General features: G+C 49.1%; 4 protein-coding genes across 4 annotated transcripts; 2 read left to right on the top strand and 2 right to left on the bottom strand.

Moving 5' to 3' along the window:
- Positions 1–218: 218 nt before the first annotated feature.
- On the top strand, positions 219–1,508 carry JR316_0004307 (uncharacterized protein; the record flags this gene model as incomplete). Its single annotated transcript, XM_047890076.1, has 5 exons — positions 219–605; positions 652–705; positions 762–824; positions 878–1,391; positions 1,450–1,508. 5 exons carry the CDS (start codon positions 219–221, stop codon positions 1,506–1,508), a joined length of 1,077 nt encoding a protein of 358 aa, XP_047749837.1.
- Positions 1,509–3,014: 1,506 nt separating this feature from the next.
- On the bottom strand, positions 3,015–7,246 carry JR316_0004306 (Gephyrin; the record flags this gene model as incomplete). Its single annotated transcript, XM_047890075.1, has 10 exons — positions 3,015–3,350; positions 3,437–3,926; positions 4,039–4,262; positions 4,380–4,807; positions 5,427–5,529; positions 5,755–5,858; positions 6,217–6,357; positions 6,428–6,854; positions 6,912–7,150; positions 7,204–7,246. The coding sequence occupies 10 exons, from the start codon at positions 7,244–7,246 to the stop codon at positions 3,015–3,017; spliced, it is 2,535 nt and encodes an 844-aa protein (XP_047749836.1).
- A 300-nt stretch (positions 7,247–7,546) lies between these two features.
- Positions 7,547–11,874, top strand: JR316_0004305 (Protein argonaute-1; the record flags this gene model as incomplete). The annotated part of the gene is made up of 12 exons (XM_047890074.1): positions 7,547–7,658; positions 7,705–7,827; positions 7,946–8,109; positions 8,190–8,290; positions 8,355–8,910; positions 8,968–9,933; positions 10,011–10,402; positions 10,462–10,723; positions 10,942–10,985; positions 11,373–11,500; positions 11,619–11,682; positions 11,814–11,874. The coding sequence occupies 12 exons, from the start codon at positions 7,547–7,549 to the stop codon at positions 11,872–11,874; spliced, it is 2,973 nt and encodes a 990-aa protein (XP_047749835.1).
- Positions 11,875–13,350: 1,476 nt separating this feature from the next.
- On the bottom strand, positions 13,351–14,596 carry JR316_0004304 (uncharacterized protein; the record flags this gene model as incomplete). Its single annotated transcript, XM_047890073.1, has 6 exons — positions 13,351–13,373; positions 13,444–13,705; positions 13,768–13,827; positions 13,890–13,925; positions 13,988–14,454; positions 14,521–14,596. 6 exons carry the CDS (start codon positions 14,594–14,596, stop codon positions 13,351–13,353), a joined length of 924 nt encoding a protein of 307 aa, XP_047749834.1.
- Between the last annotated feature and the right edge of the window lie 487 nt (positions 14,597–15,083).

Genomic DNA, 15,083 nt, shown 5'->3' with positions numbered 1-15,083 from the left:
GGGAGTGGAGGAGTGGATCCCCCGGCCGACGGAGCAGCCAAACAATGCACAACGCGTATGTTGACGAATCAACAACAGTCGGACAAGTTTGCTCAAGTTTACCCTAAAGTGCAGCGACAACGTGACCGCATAACGCTTTAAAATCGCGCATCCTGCCACATTTGCATCCTCCATACTTCTCTCTCATCTCCTACTAGTTAATAACCTAGATCCACCTTATGGCTAATCCAACTGGATCCCTCTATACTACATTCTTTATCCCGGTAGGGGGAACTCCGAGTCGCGCGGTAATTCGTGAGTATAGCGTGTCTGGTCCTGAAGGTTACAACGGTAGGACCTCATTCATTCATGAAAATGTCGTATTTCTTACCCCCATCTTGAACCTTAAAGCGCTAAGGAATAGATGGAATGGAGCTTCTCGCGTGAATGATCCCACACCAGAAGCCGAAAGCGAAATAACAGCGGTGGTTGTCCCCGACTTCCACAATTCAGATGCTATGCAAAACCAAGAGCCTACTACTCTCTCGCAAGAACAACCGACATCACAACAGATGTTTCACGAAAGAGCACTTATCATTATGCAGCATAGATGGGAACAGGTTAATGTGAGTTGCCTTCCTCTGCTGCACAAGATGTTTGGAAAGCTGACAGTTGCTATTTCACACAAAGCGCTCGCCATTTCCTCAAGAATTTTCCGCTTTAAACGTGCGTTCTTTGTTTCTATAATTTTGTTCACTTCTGATCGCCTCGTCGAACTACAGATACATGATGCGCGAGTACGCCAAGACCTCTTAAGAGTGTTGGGAAATGACCTATATGAGATTGTATGTTTTTACGTTGTCTCATCAATTACAATTGCTAATCGTGTTCCAACCAGTTTTCTTGTAAAGCGAATATATACCTCACAGCAGCAGATGGTAGTGCCAGCGCCATCCACAACCAAGTTACGATGTTTTTACCAGTGTTCTGGTCGTCAGTGTCCACATCTTTGCCAAACCGCCTCACCTGGGACGACATCCTTGCAATCGAGGTTGCGTCGCTCGTGCGAGGGACACCCTACACTCAATTTGTCCTCACGCCAAGTGGCAAATTACTAAGGTTTTTTGACCCCTCAGTTGCTTATTTCTACTTCTGCCGTTGGACTCGGACCTCCCTATTTCCTCCTGAACTCACCCTCAGAAATATGCCTATTCCTCCGGAGAGGCCACCCAACTTTTTCGACCTGCATTTAGGTTGGAACCCAGTCACCGGGGAACACGACCTTTTCCCGACAGATAGCGAAATGTCGGCGTTATTCTATGAGATTTTGAAATACCTCAGCGACACAAGCTTCTATTTATTGCTTAGTCTCAATCTTGGTTATTATTGTCAAATGTGGAACACTACACCTCGTAAGCAGTCCTCTTCCCTTCCCTTCCATTCCGCAATTAAACAAACTTTTGTCAACAGCGCAATGTTTCGGCAACGATGACGGTGTCGATACACCCAATGATCAACCCTCATTCTGAGGAATCTTGACAATCTTCGAAGAGAGGCCATCGTCAGGTAGACCTTCAATTGCTGCCTCGATCTTCCTTTAAATTTGCTGATACCAAAGCTTACTCGTAGTTCTCTCGACTCGGTTTCCCATTTGATGGTGTTTCTTACTCCATCGGCCTCTCATCCATCTGTATCCCGCCTCTGCTTTCAAGTTTACCTGCGTTCCGTGTGGCACTCTCTCCACAACCATCCTCGACCTCTTTTCCTCCTATGCCACTATCATCATCTGGTTTATGCATCTATCATCGCCATCGCATCATCTTGTTTAATGTATCCTACTTGTACACCCCGTGCTAACGGCACAAACCTCATCATCGAGCGCGACGTAAGGTATGCCTTCATCCGCTGCCTTTGACCATTCTTCGACTTTTACTCATGCCACAATTTCTTCATAGCTCGCGCGACCCAAGTTGCATTGTTTCATCTTCTGCTTTCTCTATCTTCATCATATATCAGCATTATATTTCATGGTTACCCTCATCTACGACAAGTATACCACCATCCGAATACCAGCATTTTCAATATATCCTGCATCTATACCTCGTGCTCAAGGCACAACTGTTACGCTTTGCAAATGGCAAAGAGAGGGCGACGTAAGGTAGGCCTCTATTCGCTGCTCCAATCTTCCTTTACCTTGACTAATGCCCAACCTTTCTCGTAGCTCGCCCAACGCACGTTCCGATTTTCATGCTTTTCCACATTGTTTTTCTATTCTCTCATCATTATCATCATATGGACAATCACGACCTGCTCTTCCCATGCCACATCCCTCATCACCAGCTTTCCAACACCTGCTCTCGCTTTCTTCGCCCGTTCTCGTCGTCCCTGTTCTCTCATCATTTTCAGTTCCTCTTTCTACATCCACAAATCCCAAAAAAAAATTAAAAATTAAAAGAAAGAAAAAAATTGTATCGTAGTAGTTTTCGAGTCTCCTTTGTTAGTGTACCGCAACATGTTATGTATCGAACAATGAATATATGAAATTTCCATGTGATTGTCGTTGGCCTTGAGTACTTGAGTATTGAGTACTGAATACGAGAACCTATTCATACAACTTTTATGCGTTCTATTCATTTCTAATTGAAGGATCGAACGCAGAGTGCCGTCGCGATGTGGCTGGCACCCAAATCCACTTTTAATCTGTCAAATCCTCGATGGCATCCTTATCACCAACGCTGATCTAGTATATCATCTGTTGTAAAGCAATTACACTACCCCAACCTTGAACTTCTCCGCCTTTCAACTCGCCTTGAATCAACTTTCTGCCAGCTAAGAACCACTAACGTGATGTACATCGTTAAAATACATATCATTCCATGTAAAAAATTAAAATACAACTAACAGTACAGCACCCAGTACAAACACCCACACAACATCGCTTTACTTTACAAATTCCACAATCACAACAACCTAATGTACAAAGAGAACCCGAACCCGAACCCAATGCCACCCACCCCGATACCCCCATTCCCACTTTACACCATCTCAACAGGCCCAATCAAGATCGCCTGGGCATACTCCCCAACCTCCAAGCGCGTCTGCACACCCGCGCCCGAGCTCAGATCCTTATCGCCCAACTCTCCCAGCCCAAACCCAGATCCAAACCCACCCTGCCCGTGTCCATGACCATGACCATGGGGCAAATCCAGCGCAGGAAGCACCACGAACCCATTCGCCCCAGCCAAACTCGCGACGCGGCTCGAGCGCTGCCCGCCCGTGCTATACGCCTTGAGCACCGTGCTTGACCCGTTGCTTTTTATAGTCACGCGGTGGAATTCGACGCGCGGGTCGAGTTGCATTGCGTCTTGGATCTGCGAGTACAAGGGAGGAGGAGATATAGTTTGTCAGAGATGTTTGTTTGGATTATGTTATGAGAGATATAAAAAAAAACACACACCTGGACCATGACGCGAGGCAACTGCCGCTCCTTCTCGGGCCACCCTCCCATCTGGCGCAGCGCAGGCAGCACAAACACATAAAACGTCACAAGCGCCGACGCAGGATTTCCCGGCAGCGCAAACACAGGCTTATACACCGTCTTCGTCTTCGTCTTTGTCCTCTTATTCCCCCTCACTCCTTCTCCTCCTCCTCCTTCACCCGCAGACGCAGATGCAGACGCAGACTCTTCACCCTCAGCATCACCCGCACCCTCACCCTCATCATCACCCTCATCATCACCAACAACAGCAACCTCAACAGGCACACTCGCAAACGTCGTCGGCTTCCCCGGTTTAACCGCCACGCGCCCAAAATGCACCGTACCATGCAGATACCGCTCAATGACAGGCTTCAGCAGGTCCGTCGGTCCCATCGACGTCCCGCCCGTCGTCAGCACCAGATCGGCGCGGTCGAGTGCTGCGCGGAGTGTCTCGGTGTGTGCGGTTATGCTGTGTGAAGTGTAGAGTGGAAAGTGGAAAGTGTGAAGTGTGAAGTGAAAAGTGAAAAGTGAAAGTTATTATTATATGAATTTTGATACGTAGGAAAAGATGATATACGTACTCGTCAGGTACAATCCCAAGATCTATCACCTCGTACCCAAAGCCCTCAAGGACAGCTCTGAGACTCGGCCGGTTGGTATCGTATATCCCGCCCCAATTCTCATTTCCATTTCCATCTGCATCGGCAGAGGAAGACCCAGAGGAGGCAGAGGAGGAGGAATGTAGATCCACGAGCTCATTGCCCGTGCTGAGAAGCGCGACGACGGGTTTCTTGTACACTTTCACCTGTACGAAACAGAGAAGGAAATGATATAGGTAGTTAGTAAATGTTTCGCAAAGCCACCGTACCACCGCATCTAAATCTAAATCCAAAAAAAAAATCTGAAAAAAAAAAACACCCACCTCCCTCTTCCCAACACCCACCAACGTCCCCACCTCCCCCCCACCTCCCCCAACTCTCTGACCCCTACTCGCAACCCTCTCCCCCCTGCGCACATCCGACCCAGGCACCCTCACATTCTCCCCAGCCCGCACCTGCACCAACGTGCGCACCTCCGCTTCTTCCGCTGATGAGGTTGGAGAGGGTTTGTGTGTTGAGACGAGCTCGGTGTCTTCGACCATTATCACGCTGTCGTATGTGTATGTGGTTCCGTGGTTTTGGTTTGTGGGAGGGAGGGGGAGAGGCGCGCCGGTGTTGATGCGGTAGATGTACGGTCTCGTTTCCGAGCTGGACCTGCCTCCATTGCCGGTCCCGTTCGATGTCGAATGCGAATGCGAAGATGAGGATGAGTAGGATGTGAGAACGGGATACGTCCCGGGCGGAAACGTCGCTGTTGAAGACGAGGTGTTAATAGACGAGAATTTAAAAGACGAGGTGTTAAAAGGCGAGAATTTCAAAGACGAGAAATTGAAACACAACAAGCAGAGGAAAGGGAAAGGGAAAGGGAAAGGAAAGGAAAGGGTAGATTAGATCAAATTAAACTATCGTGGCCATCTGCCATCTTATCTTATCTCAGAACAACGATGGGGTATGGTACCCAGAGACCCACAAGTCTATACAAGGCAATTAACACACCATATCGGGTGGCGTGTGTGGTTGATTGCCATGATCGCATGATCTGGTGATCATCCCTGAACACGAAATCACGATCACGATCACGATCGCGATCATGTGAAATTCACGCGTATCGCGTGATCCGCGCCGCGATGTACGGGAGGTGTGAATAAATAGGAGAGCAGGAAAAGAAGAGAAGAGAGCAAAGAGCACGGAAGATAGAAGATGTACGGCAGAATAGAGAATGGGAAAATAGAGAAGAACAGAGCAGAGCAGAGCAATAAATAGAAGAACAGAACATAAATAAAAGAACAGAACAGAAGCAAAGAAAAAGCAAAATCGAAAAGACAAACAAAAAAAGAAGAAAGAAACAAAAAAAAAAAACAGACACATACACGAAACAGCGTACCCATCCACACTCGTCGTTGGACGGAGCGGGACATCGTGCGGCGCGAAGACGTCTTCTGCTAGGATGTACCCCGCGAGGGTGTGGTCGACCTGTGCGTTGCAAAAGTCAGAAATTCGAAATTCGAAATGCGAAATGCGAAATGTAAAATCAGAGATGAAAAAAATAAGAAACGAGAAATAGGGAAGAAAAAGCTAAAACGTGCGCGTGCGCCCGCGTACATGAATGGAGCGAGCAACACCAACACCAACACCAACACCAACAAAAAACAAAAACAAAAACAAAAACCAAAACACCAACAGAACCGGAACACACACCTTCCGAACAACAACATCCAACACACGCACATGCTTCTCAATAGCCGCGAGCGCCGCTTCGAGGGATATCATCGGGAAGGGCGATTTTCTGTGGCGCGCGGATACTGTGTGTGAGTTCGTGTTAGTATATCGTTTCATGGTGTAGTTAAAGAAGTTAAGAGAGTAGGAATGGGAATGGTGATGGGAGAGGGAAGGGGAGAGGGAATGGGAAGGGGAAGGGGGGAAGGTGTTGTATGGACGGGTGTATGGATTGAACAGGGACATTTTGTTTATGATTTTGTTTTTTTGGGAGGTGAGTGTGGACTCTGCTGTATATATACGCCGTATATGCGCTTTGTAGCTCACATTAGAATAGCGGATATATGCCCGAGTTGCATCATCCAGTAAAACAAGAACAAGAACAAGAGCAAGAGCAAGAAGAAAAGAACCAAAGAAAAAAAAGAGATCTTGGGTTGGATGTACGTACCAGATAAAGTGGGATCGCGCGATAGCGCAGTATCAGATCGGGGCGATGGTGTGTGGTGGCCATGATGATGATGATGGTGGTGGTGGTGGCTGCCTCCTGATCCTGATACAGATCCAGAGCTCCGGCTGTGGGAGTGGCTATGAGAATGAGAATGGGAATGGGAATGGGAATGAGAGTGCGCGTGGCTTCGATTCCCATGACCATGACTGTGATCATGACCATGCTCCTGCTCCTGCTCTTGCTCTTGGTCATTTGCAGCTAGCACGTTTCCTCGGGGTAAGACTTCGCGTGTGCCCGAGCCCGCGCCTGCATCTGCATCTGCCTCTCCACCTGCGCTTGCACTTGCACCTGCACCTGCATCTACAGCCGCAGCCGCAGCGAGCTTGGCGTGCACCTCCCGCCCCGTCCCGCCGCGTACAAGGTCAATCGCGTGCAGCACGACGCCATCTTGGAGGAGCGCGGCGAGGCCCTCTTTGACGGCTTTGACGCTGCCTGGAAGGGTGGTGACGAGGGTGTTGGCGATGGTGCCTGCGACGGGGCGGGAGAGTGCGCCGAGCGGGGTGTGTGTGAGGGAGGATGCGAGGAGGAGGTGGACGAGGCCTGGTGCGGGGCGGGTTAGGAGCGGGGATATCGCCTGTGTTGGGTGGAAATGTCAGCGTCTTCTTTTCGATTAGATCAAGACGTACCGTACCTCTGGAGTGACGTCCCTCCGCCCAAAGCCTGTGCCGCCAGTGGTGATGATCCAGTCGACAGAGTTGGACGCGCACCATGGCTCGATGATGTTTTGTATTTCTGCGAGCTCGTCAGGGACGATCTGGATAAAGTCTTCGAGGACGAGACATGAGGTAGCATAGGGTGGCTGGGAGAGAAAATGTTTGATAGCGGGACCAGAGGCGTCAAAGGTGGGATTGACGGAAGCAGTGTCGCTGACTGGTGTGAATAAGAATTGGCAGAACAATAGGGAGGCTTTAGTGTTATCGCACCTGTAAGAATGGCTATTCGGATGGGTGGCGTTTGGCCTGTCATGTTAACTTGAGGTTGAAAGAGAGAAAGGGCGTCTTTCTTGTAAGATACAAAGGGATCGGTTATGAATGGATTATTGTACATCGATGGCGCAAACGTTCTATTTGTGAGCAACTACACGGCCCGCCTCAAAGCACATCCAATGCATCCAGTGTCCCAAAAAGGCAGAAAAGAACAGGCGGGGATAGCCGGGCGGAGACTATATTAAGAGCATAAGCCTCGATGTGTGTAGGTTATCCAATTTCTTCTTTGCCAGAACCCCCCAGCCATTGTTCTTCCTCTAATCAACCCATCTTCACTGCTATGCCCCCAAAGAACACTGCTGGTCGTGGTCGCGGCGGTCCCGCAATCAGAGGTGCTGGTGGTCCTGTACGCGGCGGAGCGGCGGCCCGCGGAGGTGCAATTGCCACTCAAGGTCTGTTCATCGCCGTCTTCATCAACTGTCCTGATCTTTCATTTAGCTCACCATGTAAAAACAATCGGAGTAAGGAGACCTGGCTATGGAACTGGCGGAAGAGCCGTCAACACCATCGTCAACGCCTTTGCTGTCGAGATTCCTGACAATATCATCCACCACTATGATGGTGAGTTGTCGTCTATATTCCAGTTAATGTCATTCTGATGTCTCTTTTCTTCATCTAGTTGGTAAGCACCCCATATTTTGCGACTCCTAGACTGTTTTTTGACCATATCGACGTCCAGCTATCAACCCCGAAAAGCTGCCTGCGCGTCTCAACATGGAGCTCTTTGAGGGCCTCCAGACCTACACTGCTCCTCAGGTGTTCGCCAACCCCGCCGTATACGACGGCCGCAAGAACGCGTACACCATGGATGCCCTGCCTCTAGGCCCAACTGACTCTGCATCGGTACCGTTATTTCCTTTGTGCCTCGTGCCGTATGCGTGGGTGTGTATGTAAACTGACTCCGTTTTTTTTGTGTGGCGCAGTTCGACGTAACTTTGCCTCGTGCGGGGCCTCCATCCGCCAACGACAAACCCCCAAAGGTGTACAAGATCAAGGTGACCAAGGTCGCTGCGATCAATACCGAGTACGTACATCCATCCCGTTTGTACCTAATTCCTCAATTTACCCGCGTTTCTTCCGCCCCGCAGAGTCCTCCACCAGTTCATCGCAGGCCGCCACGCATACGACAGCGCCGTATCTACCTCCCTCACCGCGCTCAACGTCGCCATCCGCCAACAGCCCAACCTCAAATACCCATTCAACTCGCGCTCCTTCTTCACCCCCGAGGGGCTGCGCGCCATCGGCAAAGGCATCGAGCTCTGGCGGGGCTACTTCCAGTCCCTCCGGCCCTCCCAGAACAAGATGTACATCAACCTCGACATCTCGACCGGGATGATGTTCCGCTCCGGCGCACTGCTCGATCTGTGTCTCGAGTACATGGAGATGCGCGATCCGTCGCGTCTGACGTTCGCGCAGTTGGGGGATAGGGGCAAGGTCACGCTGCAGCGCTTCGTCGCGGGCATCCGTGTGCTCACTAAGGGCCAGGGCGGCCGCGCCCACCCGCGCGTCATCACGCGCTTGACGCACCAGGGCGCGAATAAGATCACATTCCAGACGCGCGAGGGCACGACGACGACTGTCGCGGAGTATTTTAGGAAGATGTTTGGGCGGCCTCTTCAGTTCCCTGATATCATCTGCGCAGAGGTCTGTCTATTTCTCCGCGTTGTTCTCACACAAATTATTGATCTTTTCACGTTGTAGATTGGCACAGGCGGCGCCGTCGTCCCGCTCGAGCTATGCGAAGTCCCACCGGGCCAAATCATGCGCAAACAAATCCCAGACAGCAAAACCTCCGACATCGTCGACTTCTCCAAACTCACACCCGGCGAACGGCTCGCCACCATCCGCAAAGGCCTCAACGTCCTGCAATACGGACAGTCCGAGTACGTCCGCCAATTCGGGCTGACCGTCTCGCCGACGCCCATGACCGTCAAAGCGCGCGTGCTCGCGACGCCCGTGCTCAAATACGGCGACGCAAGCCGCGAGCGCACTGTGCGCCCCGCGCACGGCGCGTGGAACATGCGCGACAAGCAGTTCTTCCGCCCCGCGCTCGTCGGCCCGCGCTGGGTCGTCTGCTCGTTCGACCCGCGGTTCCAGCTCCCGGATATGCGCGCGCTCGTCGGGGACTTTATCGCTGCTGCAAGGGTGGTGGGCATGCGCGTCGAGGAGACGCAGCCGATGCTCTTCACGCTGAATCCGCAGGGGGACGTGATCGGGCAGCTCACGGCCTCGGGCTTGTCGTGCCGCACGACCAAAGGCAGCGTGCCGAGTTTCTTCGTCGTCATTCTCCCTGAGGGCGGGAACGAGATATACACCAAAGTGAAGCATTTCGGAGACGTGCAGAGGGGGGTTGCGACGCAGTGTTTGAAAAGTTCGAAATGCCGCGGTGCGAAGCCGCAGTATTGGGCGAATGTGATGCTGAAGGTGAATGTGAAGCTGGGGGGCATTAATAATGTGCTTGCGGACAATCAGCTGTTGCAGGACCCGCATAATCCTGTTATTGTTATGGGCGCGGATGTGATTCACCCTGCTCCGGGCGCGGAGGGCCGCCCGTCGTTTACTAGTCTGGTTAGTAGCATCGACTCGACGACGGCCAAGTACGTCGCGATCAGCAAAGTCCAGAAGGGCAAGACGGAAATCATCCAGGATCTCGAGGAGATGGTCAGAGTGCGTTGCTTCCCTTTCCTTTTCCTTTTTTTTTTTCTGCTACTTACTTACAATTTTTCTGCATTTTCTGCTTTTAGTTCGCGTTTACGAAATACAACACGTACCGCGAACGCGTCGAACCCGGACGGCGGCCCTGCGCACGCATAATCTTCTACCGCGACGGCGTATCCGAGGGCCAATTCCAACACGTCCTGGACGAAGAACTGCCCAAGATCCGCGACGCATGCAAAGCGATGAACGTCAACGCGAAGATCACGCTCATCATCGTCGGCAAGCGGCACCATATCCGCATGTTCCCGCAGCTCGCGCAGGATGGGGACCGCACGGGCAATTGTGCGGCTGGAACGACGATTGATGAGGGATTGGGACATCCGACGGAGTTTGATTATTATCAGCTCACTCATGGCGGTTTGTTGGGTACCAGTCGGCCTGCGCATTATTCGGTCATTTACGACGAGAGCAATTTCAAGTGGGTTTTCTTTTCTTTTCATTTTTTTGGGTTTACTCTCTTACAATGATTTTTTTTAGTGCCGACGCAATGCAAAATCTCTCTTTCGCGCTCTGCCACGTCTACGCACGAGCAACGCGCTCCGTGTCCATCCCCGCACCAGTCTACTACGCCGACATCGTCTGCTCGCGCGCCAAGAACCACTACGAGCCCGGCACGGGTCCATCAGACTTTTCAGATAGCGCGACGCAGCTCAGCGGGCAGCGCGATCTCAAGCTTGAGAGCTTCAAGGCGGATTTTAAGCCTGCGCATGCTTCGACGCAGAATATGATGTACTTTATGGTGCGTGTTTCTTTTTTTTTTTTTTTGATGTTGGTGATTTTGGAGCTGATTTTGGGTGTTTTTTACAGTGATATATTTGTTTGTTTGTTTTGTTGTGTACCAGGACCAGGATTGGATACCCGCATCACACCACATCACCCTCCTGTCATCGCTTTCGTTCGCTCGTTGCTTTCGCACTCTTGCTTTTTCTTCTTCCTTTTTTGTCTTTTTCACTATAGAGTTACCATATCATCGACTATCCCGACTCGCATTCGGCTCGAATGTTCGTTATTTCATGGTTTGCTCTTCGTCCGTTTTTCCTCAAATCTTTTTTTTTTCACCTCAATTCACTTCTCCACTCCACTCCACTGTGTCTATATAACGTCTACCGCTCGGCTTCGCCCATTTCATTTCTAATCATTCTTGGCATTATATTTCTTCTTGACGACTACACCTGGAATCCTCACAATCACGATCAAATTCAAAGGAACGTACTCATACTATGCCCAAGGTCTGACTGATGGAATGGTACTTTGGAATATAAACAGCTAATTCCTTGTTCTTGTTCTGTTTTTCTTTTTCTTGTTCTTGTTCTTGTTCTCTTATCCGTGTTCTCGACCTCTTATTCTTCTTGTGTATTATACATAATCAACATCTCGGCTTTGTACAGGATCAATCACAGTCAAAATATAACTTTCTTGGAAAGAATGCCCCAGAAACGAAACGAAAAGAAAAGAAAAGAAAAGAAAAGAAAAGAAAAGAAAGCTTGTATTGTTAACATCGTGAATCGTGATCGTGGTACAATACACACCCCTAACTTTACCCATCGCGTCTCTACTTACCTATCAGCGTAGCACCGACGCCAATAATTACTAATTAAAGCATACTACCCTTCGCATTTGACTATATATGTCAGGTCTTGTTCCTGCTGCTGTTGATGTTGATGTCGTTGTTGTTGTTACATATGTGTGGTTATTGATGTATGTGTCTGCATGGACAGGATGACATTGACATGATGAATGATCACACAGGGTTACATATTACACATAGCCTGGATGACTCAATTTTTTTCGAGCTTTTTTTGGATTTTTTTGAATTTCGGTTGTATGAGCTACGAGACGTCTGAGCTCGATATCGATAGTATTCAGGCTGAGGCTGCATACTATACATGACACATTACGGTTCATCAACCACGAGTCTTCGTGTTCTGCTCTAAGCATATACGCATATACTTTCGAATCAAGCCGCTTCTTGGGTCTCAACCACTCGAATAGAAACAAGTTGTCAGATTCAAAGCCAAACGATGATTACAACATTGAAAAATGGTATCATTGATTCATTGTCGGGTATCTCGAGTGGTACAAAAACAAGAGCTACAAAACGGAGCGGGAAAATTACTACGATACAAATAGCGAGACGACGAGATGATTAAAAGCGAAGATAACAGGAAACGCAGAGCGGGTGTTATAAAGCGGTGTTGGGAAGGACGATAGCTAGGATAAAGCGAGGTCGATGATAATTGGAAGAGGCGGCACTTAGAACGCGGAGTGTGAGTGTATATTCGGAACGTCCAGATGATGATGAGGATGAGGTAAAGAAGTGAAATAATGGAATTGGAATGTGAGTTGGGCGAGCTGTGAAACTTTGGCATGAGTAACGTTGAAGGAAGATCTGATCATAGAAGACAAAGAAGCCTTACCTGATGTCGTGCTCTCTTTGCCCAGTTGTCCATTTTTGTGCCGTCAGCAGGAAGTAGAGGGGTGAGTTGAAGGAGTTGATGTTCGTGCGTGTATCCCTGTTGTTGGTTTCCTTCAAAGCCGGTTCGGATAGTCCAGATGTCGATAAAGATAGAGCAAAAAGTGAAAGTCGGATTGTGAGCTAGACGAGCTAGAGCAAAGATCGGTGTCAGCAAAGTTAACGGAGGATCGAGGCAGCGAATAAAAGCCTACACGGCGATGCAATTCCGATGCAGGTCACAATGTTTGTGGCTTGAGAACAGGGCACGGTATCGCGATGAAGATGTGTTGAAAAGGCCGATGTTCGTGACGGGAAGTATGAGGGTATCGATAGAGAGATATGTTTCTGTAAGCAAGTTTTTTCAAGGTGTGAGTACTGGCAAGTGAAGTCATTGAATAAGACCTACTAGTCTCTGTGCCTCGATTGGCTGAAAATGGACTCCAGACCAAAAAGGCCATGGATGTGAGGTTGCTATGAGTACGTACAAAGTGGATGACGATGGTAAAGAGATCAGGTATGAAGTGAAAGAGAATGCAGTTACGAGAGAAAAAAGCGATGAGAGAGAGCGTCCGAGGTAGATAAAGCATGATGTGTGATGAAAGAAAAACAGGCAAAAGAAAACAGTCTATAGGCAAGAGATATTGAAAATGATGGTTGGATTTACGTCCACATATTGGGGTACAACCTGGCTGTATTCAAGCGACATGAGCATTGTGATTTTGCATATGCAGAGGATAATGCATACCTGCTGTTTCGTCTCCATCAAAATGGTGCGGATGGCAAAAGGTTTATGAATGTGTTGATGGTATCCGCACTGTGATGATCAAGATATTGTGTGAAGAACAGGAGCATTTCCCCCCTCGAACCATTATAGAAGGTGACCGATGACATTTGTCTCTCTTCATTCCATTCTACAGTGGTTGGAGGAGATATGCTGGATGTTGGATATATGAATCCAGGAATAAACAAATGGCGCAGATTTGCCACCAATAATTTTCCCTGACGCCTTACGGCATACAAGACAGGGTCGACTTTGCAGAGGTCGTAAATCCGAATGACGGACCCTCTGGGCGTCATAATCCACTTCAGAGGCGTCTCCGGTGCTTCGTACCCCAATAATTCAAAGGAAAGAACATATTCCCAGGTCAAACATGTGAGCTGGTTAATAGAAACATCCCAGAAGTAAGGGAAGAAGGTGGAAGCCCGTCTTGTATAGGCTTCTCCTGTGTTTAAATTGTTGTGACGACAGTCACTAACAATTAAAAACTAATCGGGATATCATAACTATCAGAGGGAAATATCGAGGAACAACTAATTAAACGACTCACAGAGGACATGATCATAGGCCCCAATACCCTATGCAGATCGAGATGCATATTATCTGTGAGCTGCAGGAAAATTGTAGATAAGAGAACTGGCCGGAGAACGCTCGCTATAGACGGGCACATACGGTAATGTTTTGAATAGATTCAGGGAAAGGTGAATTCTTGAACACAAAATTCAACATTATTTCCATGTATAGATACTAAAGCGCAGGTATCAACTCACATTCAGTCTTTGCCACCTCTCTCTATAGATAAGAGTAGCATTGGACTCTTGTTCAATTTGGCCAATAAGAGTCGATATGTTGCCATTCGTCTCAGTGATTGAGACTGGTTCTACTGTGTAGCTATGTCGCGTCAGTGGCATCGCCTGGTTCGGATTCTGCTGATGCGGAACCACATACTGTTGTGGCACTTCCGGCTCGTTGGGGTTTGAGAGCACTTGTAACGTGCCGTCGAACTGCTGGGAAGAAGAGCCAGGAGTCTCTGTCGGAAAGCGAGTTGCTCTTGCCTTTGCCTTCCCTTTTTTCGCCGGTTGCTGGGCCCGATTCGGTTTGTTTCGTTTTGAAGGGCCTCCCGATGTTATATTTTGGTTCATAGAACCGGATGCCTGAGGTTTTCTAGCCCTTTTGGGCTGGGTGATGGATCTATTACTGATTGTTCCATGGTCTGTGAGAGGAGGGGCTCGATTGTCTGTGAAGGTGGTGTGAGAGGATGAGTAGGAGAAGACAAAACGGTAAGATAAAAGGGACGACGAACCATTGGGCTTTGACGAAAATCTATTGATGATGAATTCAGGAGGAGGAGGAGGAGGAGGAGGAGGAGTAGAAGACATGGAAGTTGAGGATGTAGCGGCAGATGCGATTGTGAACCGTTTTATGTTTCGCGGTCACGTTTCCATTAGGGCAAACTTCAGTGTCTATCGCGGTTTGTTGAATCGTCCGCACATCGATTGGCCATGTCCGGCTACTCCTCCGAGTTCCCCGGCCAGCCCATCAGGATTATGAAAGTTCGAATCAGTGCCACTGGTCACAGTGTGCGAGCACGACTGCCCTAGACAACATTATCGTTCACTTGTTCATCAAAGACCGTAGCCTATACGTCGTGAGCGAACTCCCATCTGTGAGCGAGGCAAAGAATCAACGTTGAAATTGTTATATGAACGAGATCGCACTTACCTTCTTCAACTTCTGTGGGAGCGACGCTAGACGATGCTTCAATGGCATCAGTTCCGAGAGAAGACCATATCCACGAACATGTCTCTTGCTCACCCTGTCTGGGAGACAGGCATCGAGACGTTGTGTGACTGCTGGCAAAACCAG

The sequence above is a fragment of the Psilocybe cubensis genome, chromosome 4, assembly GCF_017499595.1.
Source record: "Psilocybe cubensis strain MGC-MH-2018 chromosome 4, whole genome shotgun sequence".
In the NCBI taxonomy this organism is placed as follows: Eukaryota; Fungi; Basidiomycota; class Agaricomycetes; order Agaricales; family Agrocybaceae; genus Psilocybe; species Psilocybe cubensis.
Note: the sequence above shows the minus strand (reverse complement) of the source record. Positions and strands in the feature narration are given on the sequence as shown.